Here is an 18911-nt window from a genome sequence, read left to right as displayed (position 1 = left end):
CAGATAATGTCACTTAGCCACAAAACTTTTACACTGCAAACTTGTAATTTGTAAATATGAAGTAACTGTTTTGGACCCCAATGTCCTCTCAATACTTTGATAGCAATTGAAAATTTTTATTTGACCTTAAATATTTATTTAGTGGAATAATTGAATAAATTGTTCAATTAAACAATTTATTTATAATTGAATAAATTGTTCAATTAAACAATTTATTTATTAATCAACACACAAACTTATTAGTTATATGCTAATATCAATTATCAAATACCAAAACTAAGACGATTAAGTCAATAACAATAATGAAATATCAATAAATAAAAATAATAAAAATACACACCAATTTGATAAAATGAAGTAGAAAACCAATGAAAAAATTGTTCAATGGAAAATCCACTCTTGAGATCCGACATATAATATCCACTACAAAAGAGCAGTTACAACAATTTACTTACAAAACCTTTATACAACTAAATTCACTATTGTTACATTTGTAAAAGCCTAGCTTGCCTTCCTACTACAACATTGTCAAAACTTTTGGAATCTAACTATGCGTATTTTCTTCATGAACTCCTCGTTTGCACGAACCATAATCGCTTGTACTCTAAATAATTTTTTGAAGATTTGTAGGGATAAACTCATTAAAAAAGAACTTTGTGGTTTAAAAGGTGTAATCACCACTTTCCTCGAATTTTTTTTTTTTTTTGGAGAAAAAATACTAAAGAGTTTATTAAAAAGAACTAGCTATATCAGTATAAAGAATATAATGAAAAAATAGTAGAACATCCTCCATTCACACAGTATAATTTGAGACATTAATAGAATGCCTAGCTAGACTATGGACAAGATTATTACCTTCTCTCCTAATATGAGAGTATAGTAATTGAGTAAAAGACCTAGAGAATACCTTGGCATCTTGAATCAGAAGAGCAAAGAAAGCTCAAGACAACTCATCATCCTCTAGAGCATTCATAATCACCATAAAGTGACCTTCCAATATAGCTTGAGCAATCTCAATTTCTAAACCAAACTCAAGAGCACAGCTAGCAACAATGGCCTCAATCTCCACCGCCTAGAAGCTTTGTAGAAATTGTTGGGATAGTGAAGCAATGACTAGACCTTGGGAGTTACGGATGATCACTCCAACGCCGGACTTATTCTCCCCCTGTAATAGAGCGCCATCAAAATTAATCTTATAAAACTCCGAAGTTGGCGGTTTCCATGAAACCTGAGGCTTGAGAGGTCAGGTTTGTTAGGGAAGCTAGACAGAATTGAACTTCGCAAGTCGATCCTTAGAAACCCAAGTAAGCTGGTCAACACTACAGTTGAGCTGAACCGCTTTCCTCGATTTGATTTACTCGTTTTGAGCATTCCATAAGGCCCAAGTATAACCATCTAAGTTAATGTAACAAACAAAAATTATATTAATAACTAATATAATGATCAAATTTTATATCTAGACAAAAAAATAAAAAAATTTATGTTAAACTTTTCCATGCATTACATAAGTTATATAACTGACTAGTGTAATACTATTTTCATTGAATGCGTACCAATCAAAAATTTCAAATAAACAACCTATTCAAATTGATGATTCCTTTATTGATTATTATATTATCAATAATTTTTCTCTCTAAATAATAATCTTAAAAATGCAATTTTGAGAGAGCCTCCACCAAAAACCAAGAAATGATAATAAAAAAAATAAAAGAGAAATGGCGTCGCCCGGGTTTGAACCGGAGACCTTTAGTGTGTTAGACTGACGTGATAACCAACTACACCACGACACCTTGATGCTAAAATATCTCGATTGTTTGATAACACAGCAAAGTCCAAAGTGTAATGAAGGGGCAAAGACCTAAAGTAGTAGATATTAGATGGTAATAAAACCGCGTGAAGAAGCTTCCTTCTCTGTCTGCGTGCGTCCCCCCCTGTCTATCTAATCCCAAATCTTCATTCGACTTCTCTTGTCTTTGATTCCTATCCAAATCTCTCAGATCTGAATCTCTCTCTCTCTACAAACATGACTACCGCTTTAGATATGGCCTTAGACGACATCATCAAGACCAACAAGCAATCTTCCGGATCCTCCAACCGAGGCCGCGCCCGACCCTCCTCCGGACCCGGACCCGCTCGCCGCTTGTCCAACCGCTCCGCCAACCGTACGGGTCCCTATTCTACTCCTAAGGTATAAACCAAAACAAAAAAACAGTCCTCCGATCTGTTTCTCTCTCTGTGTGTCTATAAAGTTTTGATTTTTAAATAACTTTGCTACAAGTTTGATCTCAAAGTTAATTTTTTTTGTGCTTGTTTGGGTTTTAATTATAGGCTCCAGAGTCGACGTGGCAGCACGATTTGTTTATGGAAGAGAATTTGGGGCGAGCCTCTGCTATTGAGACCGGTACCAAGCTCTACATCTCCAACCTTGATTACGGTGTTTCCAACGAGGACATTAAGGTAATTTTTACTTCATTTCCTCTTTTTGGTGCTTAAGTTTGCTCCTTCAAACTGTTATCACTGTTTTATGCGTGTATATTTTGTGTGTTTTGGCTTATCTTGTGATTAATCTGAATTACGTTGTGTAATTCAGTTGTTGGTTGTGTTTTTTACAGTTTGTTTAGCTGTAAGATTTTTTAGTTACTGCTTTCCGAAACTGCCTTCAAATATTGTTATTTGGTTCTAAAGTTTGCTCCTTGAAACTGTGTTTGTGCGTATGTTTTAGTATTAATTAATGTAAAAAAGAACAGTGTTTTATGCGCGTGTGTTCGTGTTTTGGTTTATCTGGAGATTAATCTGAATTGCTTATTTAAAAACTTTTGTTGGTTGTTGTTTGACAGTTTATTTAGTTGTTTTAAGATTTGGTAACTAGTTTCGAATATTGTTATTTGTTGTTATCTATGAAAGTTGGGGGTCGGAGTATCTGATGGTTTTCGGTTTTGGTTATATGCATTATTACAACCCCATACATGTTAGGTTGACTGTTTTTATTTTGCTTGCAAGGATGTGGTAAAAATACCAAATTATATTTGTATGGTCTTCATAAAAGTTCATTTCTCTTCTTTATTTGGGTTCATGTTTAAAAACACTTCTTTTAAGTGGGTTTTTGTTGGCAATGATTGATGAGTAATTACACTTACTTTAGATATATTTCTTTTAAGGTATTTACCTAATGGAGAGATTACCTTGTTTGTCTATCTTTTTATATGCCTGTGTTTGTCTATTTTTAATATTTTTTTTAATGAATTGGGATCTATCTTATGCTGATTCTGTTGTATAGGCTTTATGAATCTGCCATTGAATGTTTGCATGTTCTTTTATCATGATTGCAACGACTTTCTTCCCTCTTCTATATATTTATTTGAGATGGTCAGAAGTGGGAATTACATTTGGTTGTTTGGTTTTCACAATTGAAAGGCATCTTGAAGCATATGAATTTCTTCCTAGGAGGTTATTTGCATACTTTGATAAGATTCTTCCCTATATCAATTACATTATATTCACAAAAAATAAATCATCTCAATGTGCAAAAATATCTCTCTCTGAATCTTTCTTTTCTCATGATCTGATACATTCAGGGCCTTCCTTTGAGAAAATTAATTCAAAAAAAGTTTGTTGTTTGTTTTTTCTTTTTCCTAAAACTTATTTGAACTATGTGCAGGAGCTGTTTTCGGAAGTTGGTGACCTGAAACGTTATACAATTCATTATGACAGGAGTGGGAGATCAAAGGTATCTTGTCAATTCTGGCATGATTAGGTCCTTCTGATGAATTCTTTCTGCTCTGCTGTAGTTCATTAAAAAAAAAAAAAAAAACTTTTTTCTTAGGGAACGGCCGAAGTAGTCTTCTCCAGACGAGGAGATGCTGTGGCTGCTGTCAAGAGGTACAACAACGTCCAGCTTGATGGGAAACCAATGAAGATAGAGATTGTGGGTACAAACATTGCAACACCTACTGTAGCTCCAGCAGCTAATGGCACTGTTGGAAATTTAAATGGGATTCCCAGAGGGTACGCACGATCTAACAAATAACTCTGCTAATGCTCTTTTGCATATTGGTTCTTGTGTTGTCAGGTTTTTGTCTCGTCTGCTTTGCTTGGGATGGCCCATATGATGTCAAGTTTTTTTTTGTCCTGCTTGCTTTATTTGGCATGACCCGTCTGCTTATTCATTATCAATATAAATTTTTCTCATCTCCTGAGGGTATGCTTGAAATGCATATTGGTTAGAATTCAAAACAAGGTTGTCTTTGCTCTAATGATCTTTTTGGCATAAAGAGTACATGGTATGCATGTTTTTTTTATATTTTTGAATAATTATATTCTACTCATAGCTTCTTGAACTGAAAGTGGGAATATCTGGCTGTCAATTCAGTGGGAGACAGTTATGATTATTATTATTATTTTTTTTAAATGTCCATGATTTAGATTCTGCTGTTGGTGTACACGTATTTCAGTGTAGTAGGAGCATGCATTTTGCTTATGTACTACCTTGTTGGGAAATATGTGAAAATCAAGAGGTAGTTCTTTGTTTATTGCAATGGTTTTATGTAGAATTAACTGTAAAGCAATTACAGAACAATTTTTGTGGCATATGTGAGTTTGAGAGCTTACATTAAAAATACTATTAATACCTAAAATGCATCTAGAGCTTAAATAAACCTTTTTTAGAATTACAATATGATGGTATGATTGTATGAGTGATGCTGCAACTATTACCTATGGTCCACATGTGGATGGAGTACCTTGGGCTTGGTAGATTTTTGTGGAAGATGGACAAGAATTAAGCCTATGCTATGCTTCTTTTGTGATCTTAATCCACTCATTGAATCTGGATACCTTTTTTCTTTTGGCATTCTGGATGTGGCACTTCATTTATGTTACATCTTGTAGAATTTGTATATCATTTGTCCTGCTGATGGTAATGATATGGCAGTCCTTATTAACGTGTTCAATGTGGTTAATGAGCAGTGGACAAGGGAGGGGCGGTGCACTAGGAAGGCCACGTGGCGGCAGTAATGGCCGTGGTTTTAAAAGGGGTCGTGGACGTGGACGGGGAAGAGGCCGTGGTGAAAAGGTATCTCAAGAAGATCTTGATGCTGATTTGGAGAAGTATCATGAGGAAGCAAAGCAGAATAATTGAAGGCATTTATCTTTTTTTATTGTTTGGCTATTACAATATTCTGTGGCCGTTTGCTGTTTGGTGATGCAACAACCTCGTCTATTTTGTGTAACTTTACCAAAATCCTACTACCTAGACAAAAGAGGAAAAACTACCCCTAGAGAGAACTTTTAGAATCTTTGTTATAAGGAGTTTGGTCTTTTATTGTCGATTGTCCCTTTGATTTGGTATAAATTAATGGACAGCTGTCAGTATGTAATCTGTACCCTTACTTTTGGTGTCATTAGCTTCTTTAGTCTTCCTGTTTCCTTCAACAAGTTGGAGTTTGGAAGCTGGAACTATTTTCTCTCTGGTTACTCCATATGCAAAGTAAACTTTGGCTGCATTGTGGGAGAATTGAGCCTTGCTGAATCACCCACTGCTACAATGTCTTTTGGTTGCGACTGCATCATAAAACCTGGGAGACTTCAATTGAGGTAGCTCTCTTTATGATTTTCCTTGTCTCTGCACTCTTATAACTGCTAAAGTTTTGTCCCGAGTTGGTATGATGCAGTTGATTTTGTTGGTTAGGCTTTTTAGTTTGATTGAATTACGTTTTTTTTATATTCTGCCCAGGGAAAGTTAACGTTCCCTGTGTTTATTAGTGTGGATCTTTAATCTATCATAGTATCATGTGGAATCTTGTTGCTTCAGTTCAACTTAATGCAGTTTTGGTGGGGAGACATGGGTACATGTAACAAGGTTGATATCTGTAGGATCAAACTTGCAACCTGGGTCTAGTAGTAAGGATTACAGATTTGAGTTACATTGATGTTCAGAATCATGCGCCACTTTCAGGCTTTTGTCTGTGGAAGGAGTTTTGTATATGCCTGGATTCTTGTGAAAATCAACAGTTTTTGAGGACAAGCTCCATTGTGGGGTTGGGAGAGGTAACGTCACTAGTTCCCCTGTTCAACTTAACACACTGTGGGGTTTGACATCTGTACAGATTGAACATGGAGCCCAGGTCACGTTTAAGGATTACAGGAGCAAGTTGGAGCAGTTTCATTGATGTTCAGAATCATGCGCTAGCCTAAGGCTTTTTGTCTGGGAGAGCTTTATATGTGTCTTGATTGTTGAAGGTGACAATGCTTGGATTCTTGTGATTAAGCATATACTCCATTCACACATTGATATTCTGAATCAAGCACGCTAGCCTAAGTCTGTGGAATGAGTTTTGTGCGTGTCTTCATGGTTGAAGGTGACAATGTTTGGATTCTTCTGAAATAAGCCGTTTTAAAGTACGCACTCCATTCACACATTGATATTCAGAATCATGCATTAGCCCAAGGGTTTGTCTGTGGAAGGAGTTTTGCATGTCTCTTCATTATTGAAGGTGACAATGCCAGGATTCTTGTGAAAATAAGCAGTTTTTAAGTATATACTCCATTCACACTGACATCAGGGGTCAAGATTTGTTGCAGGCTTGTAAATCATTAGGTATTAAAATACCCACACTGCAGCATTTTCAATGCCAACACTCTTCCATATTTTGCCGCTTGATGGTGAAAGGTGGTATGGGTTTTAGTAATGCTGTCTTGGTTGAGGAGTCAAGTCTGATCGGTCACTGGATGTTAGTCCATCGAATGATTCATGTCTTGTTTCGTTGGTCAATCCATTGGCTTCTTTTATGGGAATAGAGTGACTTCTATGTGCCTGGCTGAGGCAGGCTCCGAATTGCTTTAGTGGTTGATGCTAACAGGCTCGCATGAGAGCAAGAACCTGCTTAGCTTAGCTTTTGCTCTGCTTCTGATCGATTTCAGTAGCTGCAGGATCATGTTTAGTACTACATTCTACGTGGTAGTGCTCTGAAATGACTGACGCTGCATCTGCATTCTGAGCTTGTCGGTATTCCAAACTGAAATCCAAAAAAAGAATAGGCAATGCTAGAAATGCTTCTTTTGACTTTCAGTCTAATTATTAGATAATTCTGTTCGGTTATTATATTATGTTAACACAAGTATGTCTTAAACGAGGATGGTTCCAAGTTTGTTTTCGTTGCTCAAATTGTTATCACCCAACGCGGAGGTCAAGGTTTAAACACCAAATTCATAGCTTTTTGTAAACGTCTGTCTTTTGTTTATCTAAGTAGGCTTAAATTTCAACTCAATAAATACTGGCATAAATATGCTCATATGTTCGAGGAACAATTAAAATGGGAAAGGATCCCCCCGTCAGTTTTTACAAAGCAATGAGGCCAATTTGTAGCATTGTCACAACTAGGACCCTTTACTTTTTTCCAGTCTGCCACATGGTGTGGCAAAAGCTGTGTTTTATGTGGCCATAGAATTTTCGTTGACTGAAATTTAACCTTCTAAACATGTTCCTGTTGAAGTGTTAATGATTTGTTTGCTGGTACTGCATAGTCTGTCACACATGGGAAGATAACCGGCTACAAAGAGGTTTGGATTGAAAAGAAAAATTAAAATTATTTCATTATTTAGTTTATTTTTGTTATTATTCATGGTCCCATTACATTTTTTTACACTATTTATGGAACTGCACTACTTCAATTAACTTTTATTTTTCTTAACAATATTTTTAGTAGTAATTTTTTAGTTTCAACCAAAAAAAAAAAAAAAAAAACAGTATCCAAAGAACAAAATGACATCCGTTTGTTGAATTTTTTTAACAAAATCTATGCGAGATATTTTGCGCTCATTGCCATACAAAATACATATTTTTTTACCCATTCCCTGTTTAGCTGCCAAGGAACTGAGAAAATCAAAGAAAATAGGCTTCACTCTCACGCCCTCAAAATCGTCTGGTTTTAGCACTGACATTACACAATTTACACAACTAAATTCACCATCCAAAAATTACTCTTCCAAGTGGAAAAGAGGTGAACTACAAATTCAAGTGGGAGAAATGTCAGCTTCCCCAGATGGAAAACCCATAATATTTTTTACCCATGACAAACAAGCACTGTAATCATATTCATTTTCTACCCCAATATTTCATTTTGATCCAAACTTTCGAGATTTAAAAATGTAGCAATTTAAACTTTACAAACTAAATCGTGGTAAGGTCAAACTAAGGGCGTAAATTGTAATTTACACATTTATATTTGACAAGGGAGAAATTAGATGTGGTGCAAAGCATAAAAAAATGATCCCTGATACTCCCCAAAAACAAAAACAAAAAAAACAAAAAAAAATACTGGTATGATGGATACCAGTTGATGCTAAAACGGATAAACCAGCTGATGGTTCTGTGTACAAAGTATTTTAACATGAAACACTAGTATGATGGACACCTCTGAGTAAAATATGAGGCTGTACGCAAAACAAAAGGCGCACACACAATTCACATCTATTAATTTGAGATGCTGCACATTTTTAACCTTTTAAGTGGATTTTCAGTTTTGACTTTACACGAGCTGGGTCTCAGAGACTCTGGCGGTCATTTAGTATTCTTTTGGCCTTTTCAGCTTCTCCCAACTAGAAAATACCAACCTTAACAGAGAATACAGTACTGCCTTTATACAAGAGAGAATGAAGTTCCAACAAGAAGAGGGCCAATACCATGGATATAACAATCTGAAGAACAGACTTATAAGATGCCGAGGGTATTGCCCAACCTGTACCACAGCATTTTAATGTTATGTCAGTACAATCCTCGGGGCAAATTAGAAAGTTATGAAGGGGAAAAATGGTGAATTGTGCTGACTGACTTTGTTAAGCAAGGGACTAAACTCTAACAAAACAACTTGGTCTCAATCATCTGCCTAAATGATACTCTTGCCAAAATGTAATTAAACCCAGATGGATACATTCTACTTTTGTAACTTATTGTTGGTAATTCCCCTCATGAAGATGACTTCTTTACCTAAAAATTAGCATGCCTAGACCTATGGCAGCAAGCCCTAGAAGAAGAAGTTAACAGGGTAGTTCATTCAGATTCAGTAAAACAGCATAAGCGAAAAATATTGTGTATATGCAGCTGCCACATACGGGGGAAGACTCTTAGGGCACCTTGAAAGCTTCCCTAAGTTTGCTGAAACTGACATTAGTCATCTACCCTTGGTTCGTTTGAGCAAACCTAAAAGCATCTCTGAATCCTATAAATACTGAACCAAAACCTAACACTCTTTAAATACACTCATCACCTTCCAACAGTATATTATTTTGAATGACAAAAAAATTCACATAGTACTAAATGAAAATAATATCTCATTCAGAGCTTGATAACAGTATGACAACTTCATTAATAACTTTGCAATTTTGAAGTTATCAAATCATTGAGCAAATTGAGTTTGAAAAGTATACTCACAGGAAAAAGAAAATCTAATGCACTCCAGGCAGCATGACGAACAGCTCTTGTTGGATACATTGGACCACCAGGAGATGTGAAGCTGTATAAACAAGTCTTTAACCTTGTACTTGTGGCCATTCTTAGTTCCATGCCTGCAAAAATAAATCAACCACATTGATGAGAAAAACAGCCAAAAAAAGTCAAATACAAAACATTTAAGACCTCATAGATGGCTGAAAAAAATACCCTGGAGAGCTTTAATGTGTGAAAGGTAGTGTAGTAGTACTGGTTCCACCTTTAACTTTTGAAGCTGATGGTGGAAGAATAAAACACTATATTAAAATGATAATAACACATGCACAATGTTTTTTTTTCTTTTCCTAAAATACAATAGTTAAAGAGATAGTCACAAAACGATATATGCTGTTAAGATGGTTGATCAGCTTTACCTGATCTGCAAGTTCAATGACGAAAAAGTCGGCAGGACTGCCAACCAAGAAAGCATTTGGAAAAACTGGAAAGTGCTTTAAGAAGCTTTCAAGCTTGTCAACTGCATATATCAGAATTATAATGAGGAAATATGCACTATTTTGTTAAAGAGAGAATTTGCTGTATTGTAAAGCCTACCTGAATTATAGAAGATTATGAATCTTGAGAGCAAAAGATACAGATCCCTCTGGGCCTGAGATTAGATGAAGAACTGGCAACATTAAGGAAAACACCCACTACAGATAATAATTGGACAGTGGTTTCACTGTCTGTCTTGTATGTCTGATTATACTTTCTTTTATTGGTAAGTACACACGCATACATTTTTTATTTTATAAAAAAAAAATACTGGCTTCACCCTCCACCCATTCTTATGGGAGGGTGAAGTACCATTTGAGCAAAAATTCATTGGCAAATCTGTTTGATTATGCATAAAAGTGCAACCACACAAAAATTGTGGAGTGGATCAGCATGAAGATATAAAAGGACATTGCCAATGACTGACCTGCATGGGAATCTTATTTAACCGTGTCGGCTCCAACGCAACTTCTTCAAGAAGGTACTGAATTCAAGGGCCAAGAATTAAGGGCGGAAAAAGGAAAAGAAAATTATGACATTGTTCAACCAATAGATGTTGGAATTAATATTTCATCCTTGAAAAAACTCTTACATGGAAGAGGGATTGAAAACGCCGAGTATTTGTTTGGATATCAATCCTGAAAATAACCACAATGGTCATTGCAACATGTTAAAATCATACTTATCATTAATCAGAAACAATGAGAGCCTATAGAAAGAATACTGTCAAGAATGATGAATACTGTCAAAATATGATTACTTGAAAAGAAGAAGAGACCTGACTAACAACACAACAACAACTGCAATGAAAATTAAATTCAAAACTTTTGTGGTTCCCATGCAAGGTTCCAATCCATTTGTTGGAACCCCAAATCTCAACTGTGATGAAAATCACACACAGAACAAATCTTATACGCCATTTATGACCAAATGAAATAAACTACTGATAACTACTAAAATGGTTACAGCACTGAGATAAATTTACTGTTATCCTTCTGTATTTCAAGGGACATTGTCGTCAGGGCAGGAGAGGGCTTAGAGAGCACATGGTGACAGGCAATGATGAACATTACATCAAATATCATGTTTCACTACAAAACATTATGAATATGCAGAAACAGTAATATGGGGGAAAAAAATGCTTGATCTTGGAAAGGAACAGTACAAGCAAGCATACTGTCTTCCAAAGCATCTAAAAATATAATAATAAGATAAAGCTCCATTAATAATCCAAAAAAAAAAAAAAGCTCTATTAAATATTACATTTTATGTTCTGGTGTTACTGTCAAGAACACTCATTCCTATAAAGAGAAAAGGCAAAAATAGAAGTTTGAACTAGTTGACAACATCAAAACTATCTTTCACTCTGAAACCTCGGAAGTCAACTAGAGCACAAAGGACAGTGTGAAACTAAATTTTAATAGTATATGTTTCCAAAAGCATGACCTAAACAAACACTCAGCATAAAATAGAAATTGCAAAATCTGCATGTAACTCCAAAAGTCATCTGTAACCAGCTTGATAATATCAACCATTATGATTCACTCATATTAACTAATATTCATACCAGAAAACATTTGTAGCACCTTGAACAAGAGCAGATGAGTAACGGAGGAGGACTTCAGAATTGTCAAGTTGAACTTCAAATAGCTGTAAAAGAAACACAGACATATGCACTGCTCAACATCATAGGAACATCAGTGTTAAGAAATAGATAAGTAATCATCCTAAGCCTTCAATAACTTAATCAGATTTGTTGGGGTTTATATATAACAGAACATCATAATTAAGCTCCACAGGGCTACTCAAACGAGCAAACCATCAAGTGTGAATTCTTGCATCAATCTCTAAGCCTTACGGCACATACCTTAACCTGAATGGCACACTAAGAGTTCAATAATAACTAGACAATAAGATCCCATTAGAAGTCAACAGAAAACAATAGGACCATTAAATATTTGTAACAATAATAAAGCCTATGCCCTTAGAAATAAAGAACCCAAGCTTTAAACATAAAATAGGGATAAGGTAACATAAATGTTATTTATTTTATTTTATTTTATTTTTGCCAGGGGGTCGGAGGTTAAGAAAGAAAAAGAAATAAGCACTCCCAAAAATTCTGCAAAACAAAATAGTCTATAGCAACCAGGATTGATCTAAACTCACAAGTCTTAAAACATCAATCAAGAATGTCTGGGAATCTCAACACGTGCCAGACATGGTTTCCATGTTTTAAGAATATTATTAAGAATAACATTTCCAAATTTATGATACAAGACGAATACTGAAATTTGTAGAATTCAGGATGGACGCAATTTGAGAAGTTTTTTGTTTTTATTTTTTATTTTTTATTTTTTTTAATTTATAGATTAATTTAAAAAAAAAAAAAAAAAAAAAAAAAACACCAATCGCAGTGGTGCTACTACAGGTCAAAAAGAAGCACACCATTTTGAGAATATATTTGCATGTTTAAAAATATTGAATATGCACCAAATTCATGCCTCATGCCTCATGCCTCCACAGGGCTATAGCCAACAACCAATAAACCATTCTAAATCCAGAAATTCCCCAAGTACATGCAGGGCAGATCAAGTGGGAAAAGTAAGGGGAGATAGAATAGGAACGTACGAAAACAATTGAATGGAAAGTAAAGGATAGGGCCTAAGAATCAGCAGTCAGCGGGAATAAATTTAACATAATAATCTTTATGTAAGTGGAGGTCCTCTACTAGAAGAATCAGTTTTGTTCTTAGCAGCAGATGTTCTTTCTGCAGCTTAGTAAGTAACCTCCCCTCTTTGACAGTCAAATGAAAGTTGAAACTGTAAAACCTCCCTTGACACCAGAAATTGAAATTTCTTTGTTAATTTCTTTGGCCAAAAGTTACTCATTCAGTCCTTTTTTTTTCTTTCTTTTACAAAATAAGCTTCCTTAAACTTACTTTAGCCAAATCCATGAAGGGGGAACAACAAATATCAATCAATAGAGGTAACAACAAAATACAATCGGGATCTATTCACAAAAAAACACATTAAATGCAATCTCACATACCCATTTGTGGAACAGAAGTGTAAAAATGTGGCATGCAAATGATTGGCTCCATAGCGTGACAATTAAATCAAGGATAGGCTGTCCATTCTCAGGCTCTTGAACATAATAATCAGCTAGTACATCAAAAAAGCATAATGGGCCATGGATACCATCCTCTGCAGGAGAAATTGCATCTTCTTCTCTGTTACAGATTATATCTGTTTTCAATTTCAGTTATAAAAAAAATATATATTAAAAAAAATTGAAAAAAAAGAGAGAGAGAGAACCTTATACACAATAGTAGTTTGTAACACCTAGCATTTTCAACATAAATTTAGATAAAACTATAAGATTCAAGTTTGGTTAGTTACAACATACATTAACTAAATTAATCTCTAATCTTATATCAACAAACAAGTAGTATGAAGATATTATCCTTTAGACACAATTCATTTTTACCCAACTTAAATATAAGCTACCATATAACTAACTTCAACTCAATTTAATATTTCAATCTTAAACAAACTAGTAGTATAAATTCAAGTAAGAATTGTATTGGTCAGTAGAATGGAAAATCATACTACTATTAGTATGATTTTCCATTGCTACCAATCAATACAATTTCTTTTTTACCAACTTAACTGGATTTGAACATAGTAACCTACTCTAACCCACCCCACTCCTTGCCACTTGAGCCAAAGTGAAAATACATTTTTCAATGGTTTATTCCTCATTGTCTAACAAACAACTCAAAGTACGAGTCACATAATAGAATGGAGAAAACAAATACATGTGGCTGACCCTAATTGATCTGTTCAGTGTCCATATCCGACCCCAAAATTTCAGCTATTGTTGTCTACAAACAACTCTAAAGCAATGTCAATATATGATCGACCTCTAAAGCACAACCTTGACTCACCTCTTGCTCTCTCATCAACCTCTAAAGCAATATCAGCAAACAACTCTTGCAACAAGTTAGGTCTCTGTGAACGAGAAGCTAGTGCCTGTGACAAATTAAGCAAACATAAACACTCTCTTTCAAATATCGGATACATATAGCTACCACTTGCTTTTTTTTTGCTTTCAAAGGCAAAAATTGCATTGATTCAATCTCTCACAAGCAAGCAAAAAAAAAAAAAAAACACAGACTATAAATGCAACACAGATATTAAGTAAATAAATAAAGTCAGTTCAATATTTCAATTATCCATCTTACTTTCCTAACATTTTCTCAGCAACCAAACGGAAAAGAAAAAAAAAATTAAGAAAAGCGAACCCGCTGGAGTTTCTTCTCAATTTCTTGGGAGAGAGCACTGAGATAAGCAGAGCTCCGAGGCGTTGTGGGACTTCTTGGCATTCTGGTGGAAAATCCAGCAAGAACAATAATAGCATTTGAGAAAAAATTCAAACTCAAACCCTAACCCTAATTGCGATCCAAACACGGCCTTAGAATCACGGATTAAAATAGTAGGAGCAGAGTCAGAGAAGAGAAGAAAAGAGCTAGTTTCGGAAACAGAGATAGAGAGCAAATGAAATGAAATCTGGTAACCAAGTTTTTGCAGTTTCTTCTGTAGGTTTGTACTTTACCGACAACATAATTGCGTGACTCTTTTTTTTGCGTTTGCGGTTTCAAAAAAAAATTCTTACTGTTTCTTACCCATATTCGAATCTTAATTAATAGATTGAGTTCACGTTACTCACATGGTAAATTTCAATTTATTTGCCTTAAAAACTTCAATTTATATCTAACAAATTCAAATGTTTACAAGATTTGTTTCATTAAATAAATTGGAATAAGTCATTCTAATCCTCTCCTGGATGTATACCCCAAAAAAGTTACATAGATTAATAAATGACTTTTTTTTTTTCATTTTTAAAAATGCAATAGGATTTGGGTTTATAAAGTCTTCATGAATTTTTATATTATATTAATTAATAAAGACTTATCGCAAAACAATGAACCTAAGACTTAAGTTAAAGTATTCATGAATTTTTGTCAATGATAAAGACTTATCATAGAATAATGAACCTAAAAGCTCAAATAGAAACTCTGTGTTTGGTATTGGTTTAAAAAGTTAATTCTTTTATTATTTAATTTATTTTTGCTACTATTCATAAGTCTCATTGTATTTTTTGGTACTATTTATTTTTCCTCTGTATTATTCAGTTATATTTTAATTTTATCTACAATACTTTTAACAAAAAAAAAAATTCAGTTAAATAAACTGCTCTCAAACCGACCTTAATAGCTTCAAATTATATTATATTGAATTGATAAATGAACAACTCCTCATATATATATTTTCGAATCCATCTTTGAATAAGTTCTATCATCTGTGCATAGTATAAAATGTAGTTTCAAGGTAATGTTTCACAGCGTTCAAAAGCAAATTAGACAATGATTTTTTTGAAGGAAAAACAATAATTCATTCAATCATTCAGCAAACTAGCATCCAAGTACATTGATTTTTTATATGTATCCAAGCTTTTTCTTTTTAAGAAATGGATCAAGTTATTATTATTATACCTTCTAAAAAAAAGTTACTATAATAATAATAATAGTACAGTTTTTAAGGCGAATTTGGCTCATCCCTATAAGGAGTAGTGGCTAATTTAATTTAATATATTAAAAACCATGATCATGGGCATTTTTTAAAAAAATATTGAGATTATTAATCTTTAATTAATATTATTGATCTATATCAAGAATTTTATTGTTCAAATGGTACTTCCCAATGTAATTCTTATCCGTCAATAAATCAATAAATAAAAAGTATAAGCCTGTGATAAATTTTTTAAATAAAATAAATACTAGTGACACGATAAAAGCTACTAAATAATTCAACGTTATTGAGAATTTACCGCCAATATGATTAGACAGAAACAAATGAGAAACCCCAAAATATTGAGAGTATTATATAATTCAGTGATGGTGACTGGTGACGTAGCGTGGCGGGAGGAACAAGACATTGAAACTAGGTGTTGATTAACGTGGAGATTTACACGAGGAGAAATGGACCGGTGGGGTTGATGTTTACTATGTAGTGGGCATTGTAGTCTGTAGACGTGTTGGTTTTGTTTTGGATAAGTTTTGTGGTGTGATCATGTGATCTGATCAATGGTCAATGGTCATTCATTGCCACTTAATTTTGTTTTTGGGTTAATTTTGGTGAGCGCTTTTTTGAAGTTAAAGTTGGGAATGTGATGTGAAGTTCTGATTGCATCACTTGCAGGATAGGTATGAAGCCCACTGGTGGACTCTCACTGTGGATCACTTGCTAGTTGGCTATCTGCTTATAAGAAAGCTCTCTCTCTCTCTCTCTCTCTCTCTCTCTCTCTACATTTTAAGGGCATAATTTTCCCAAAACAGTTTATAGAAAACTTCATCCTAATCTATTATGGCAAATGTTGTAACAAGTATGGTGCAATATTTGTTAAGGTTGGATTAATGTAGGTCTTAATTAATTAAAAAAAATTGAATAAATGAGAGGAAAAAACAGAAAACTGGTTCCACAGTTTATTTTAATTTTTTTTCCTAGCTAGCCCCATAATCTATAAAACTGCAAAAAAAATTGTTGTTAACTTAACACAACCCCTCTTTTATTTCTGTTTAAGAAAATGGTTTTTTTCTTTCCTTTCCAAATCAAGATGAAGAAAGATCATATCTTCCAATATGAAGACAATAATTTGGATAAAAGATCATCCAATTTATTACTATACGACTCAAATGAACATTCTTATATATTTTTACTTTTGTCATTTATTTAATAGTTATATATGACTTGTTTAAATAACTTTACAAAATCACCGGACCCATTAGTTTGGATTGTACCTCCCTATGCACTAAATGCATGAGAATTGCCATAACTAAATGCATGAGAATTGCCATAGCCTTGGTTCGAGCCACATGGGGCATGACATATTAGTAATTACTATTTCTAACCATTTTAAATAGTTAAATAAAAACTTAAAAACACTTTGAATTAGAATACAAGTAGACAACTTTATAAAATGATTAAAAACTATAGTTTATTAATCATAAGGGTGACTATGTACAATAAAATATTGGTCCTTAGAATAATTTGAGAGAAAACTACATAAGACTTAAGAGTTGACAATGAGGAAGGAGGTAATGCTTGTCAATATGTGATCGACCTCTAAAGCACAACCTTGACTCACCTCTTGCTCTCTCATCAACCTCTAAAGCAATGTCAGCAAACAACTCTTGCAACAAGTTAGGTCTCTGTGAACGAGAAGCTAGTGCCTGTGACAAATTAAGCACACATAAACACTCTCTTTCAAATATCAAATACATATAGCTACCGTTTGCTTCTTCTTTTTTTGCTTTCAAAGGCAAATATTGCATTGATTCAATCTCTCACAAGCAAGCAAAAAAAAAAAAAAAACACAGACTATAAATGCAACACAGATATTAAGTAAATAAATAAAGTCAGTTCAATATTTCAATTATCCTTCTTACTTTCCTAACATTTTCTCAGCAACCAAACGGAAAAGAAAAGAGAAATTTAAGAAAAGCGAACCCACTGGAGTTTCTTCTCAATTTCTTGGGAGAGAGCACTGAGATAAGCAGAGCTCCGAGGCGTTGTGGGACTTCTTGGCATTCTGAGGGAAATCCAGCAAGAACAATAATAGCATTTGATAGAAACTCAAACTCAAACCCTAACCCTAATTGCGATCCAAACACGGCCTTAGAATAACGGATTAAAATAGTAGGAGCCGAGTCAGAGAAGAGAAGAAAAGAGCTAGTTTCGGACACAGAGATAGAGAGCAAGTAGAGTGGTTTTGTGAGAAAAAAATGAAATGAAATCTGGTTACGAAGTTTTTGCAGTTTCTTCTGTAGGTCTGTACTTTACCGACAACACAATCGCGTGTTTCTAATTCTTACCGACAACATAATTAATAGATTGAGTTCACGTTACTCACATGGTAAATTTCAATTTATTTGCCTTAGAAACTTCAATTTAATCTAACAAATTAAAATTTTTACAAGATTTGTTTCATTAAATAAATTTGAATAAGTCATTATAAACCTCTCTTAGATTAATAAATGACTTTTTTTTTTCTTTTTAAAATGCAATAGGATTTTTGGGTCTATAATTAGAGTTTCCGTTTGAGCTTTTAGGTTCATTATTCTATGATGAGGTTTATATCATTAACAAAAATTCATGAATATTTTAACTTTAGTCTTAGTCTTAAAAAAAAAAAAAAAAAAAGTTTCATTGTTTTGCGATAAGTCTTTATTAATTAAGTTAAAATAAAAAATTCATGAAGACTTAATAACTTCAAATTATATTATATTGAATTTATAGACAAACAACTCGTCATATATATTTTCGAATCCATGGTTGAATAAGTTCTATCATCTATGCATGGTATAAAATGTAGACTCAAGGTAATGTTTCACAGCGTTCAAGAGCAAATTAGACATTGATTTTTTATATGCATCCAAGTTTTTTCTTTTTAAGAAATGGATAAAGTTACTATTATTATACCTTCTAAAAAAAAAGGGTTACTATTACTATTGTAGGGGTAAAATTCTCAAAGTCAACGATGGGCCTTGGACCCTGCAGGGAGCCCAACCACGACCCAAAGGTAAAGCTCATGGCCCAATCCTGTGGAGCCCAGTTTGTTTTAAAAGACATCCGAGGAGGAATGTCTCCTCGGACACACAAATATGGGCCCAGTGTGCGCCCCCTCCACAGTAAAGAATCATCCCAGACAAACGTAGGTAGTAGGATGAGCCACACACAGCAGGAAAGAGGAAAAGGTAAGACGTCCAGAGAGAAGCCACAACTGCCGCATTAAATGCAAGAAAGCTACTTTTTCAGCCGCATTAATGTGGAGAAGACAGACGAAGAGTGTTACATTGGCCAGTGCAACTCACAGA

General features: G+C 34.1%; 2 protein-coding genes and 1 non-coding gene across 7 annotated transcripts; 1 reads left to right on the top strand and 2 right to left on the bottom strand.

Moving 5' to 3' along the window:
* Positions 1-1716: 1716 nt before the first annotated feature.
* Positions 1717-1790, bottom strand: TRNAV-AAC. Its single transcript has one exon. It is a non-coding gene; the product is annotated as a tRNA-Val (tRNA).
* Positions 1791-1862: 72 nt separating this feature from the next.
* LOC115987577 (THO complex subunit 4A) lies at positions 1863-7203 on the top strand. 3 transcript variants are annotated; one of them, XR_004091150.1, is made up of 6 exons: positions 1863-2188; positions 2329-2457; positions 3659-3727; positions 3824-4005; positions 4966-5592; positions 5872-7203. XR_004091150.1 is itself a non-coding variant. In XM_031111162.1 (5 exons), exons 1-5 carry the CDS (start codon positions 2024-2026, stop codon positions 5135-5137), a joined length of 717 nt encoding a protein of 238 aa, XP_030967022.1. In that variant the 5' UTR covers positions 1863-2023; the 3' UTR covers positions 5138-7196. The 3 variants fall into 3 exon arrangements, 1 of the variants encoding a protein (XP_030967022.1); XR_004091149.1 differs by having other exon boundaries at positions 5810-7203; XM_031111162.1 differs by having other exon boundaries at positions 4966-7196.
* Positions 7204-8189: 986 nt separating this feature from the next.
* Positions 8190-17796, bottom strand: LOC115987554. Of its 3 annotated transcripts, none has more exons than XM_031111144.1 (11): positions 17545-17796; positions 17183-17267; positions 13025-13221; positions 11544-11626; positions 10569-10614; positions 10404-10460; positions 10037-10091; positions 9859-9959; positions 9656-9719; positions 9428-9561; positions 8190-8735 (listed from the first exon to the last, which is right to left on the bottom strand). In XM_031111144.1, the coding sequence occupies exons 1-11, from the start codon at positions 17623-17625 to the stop codon at positions 8562-8564; spliced, it is 1077 nt and encodes a 358-aa protein (XP_030967004.1). In that variant the 5' UTR covers positions 17626-17796; the 3' UTR covers positions 8190-8561. The 3 variants fall into 3 exon arrangements, with proteins under 3 accessions (XP_030967004.1, XP_030967000.1, XP_030967011.1); XM_031111140.1 differs by lacking the exons at positions 17183-17267; positions 17545-17796 and adding exons at positions 13923-14007; positions 14280-14640; XM_031111151.1 differs by lacking the exons at positions 17183-17267; positions 17545-17796 and adding an exon at positions 14280-14640 and having other exon boundaries at positions 13025-13205.
* Positions 17797-18911: the final 1115 nt, after the last annotated feature.

The sequence above is a fragment of the Quercus lobata genome, chromosome 1 (assembly GCF_001633185.2).
Source record: "Quercus lobata isolate SW786 chromosome 1, ValleyOak3.0 Primary Assembly, whole genome shotgun sequence".
Classification (NCBI taxonomy): domain Eukaryota; kingdom Viridiplantae; phylum Streptophyta; class Magnoliopsida; order Fagales; family Fagaceae; genus Quercus; species Quercus lobata.
The sequence above is the reverse complement of the archived record's forward strand: the minus strand, read 5'-3'. Positions and strand labels throughout refer to the sequence as shown.

Coding starts and splice junctions, on each gene's coding strand:
- LOC115987577 (XM_031111162.1), top strand. CDS start 2,024: ATGACTACCGCTTTAGATATGGCCTTAGACGACATCATCAAGACCAAC. Junction 3,728..3,823: donor ACAGGAGTGGGAGATCAAAG/GTATCTTGTCAA, acceptor CTTTTTTCTTAG/GGAACGGCCGAAGTAGTCTT. Junction 4,006..4,965: donor TTAAATGGGATTCCCAGAGG/GTACGCACGATC, acceptor GTTAATGAGCAG/TGGACAAGGGAGGGGCGGTG.
- LOC115987554 (XM_031111144.1), bottom strand. CDS start 17,625: ATGCCAAGAAGTCCCACAACGCCTCGGAGCTCTGCTTATCTCAGTGCT. Junction 17,268..17,544: donor TTGAGAAGAAACTCCAGTGG/GTTCGCTTTTCT, acceptor AATTTGTCACAG/GCACTAGCTTCTCGTTCACA. Junction 9,960..10,036: donor CATAATCTTCTATAATTCAG/GTAGGCTTTACA, acceptor TGATATATGCAG/TTGACAAGCTTGAAAGCTTC.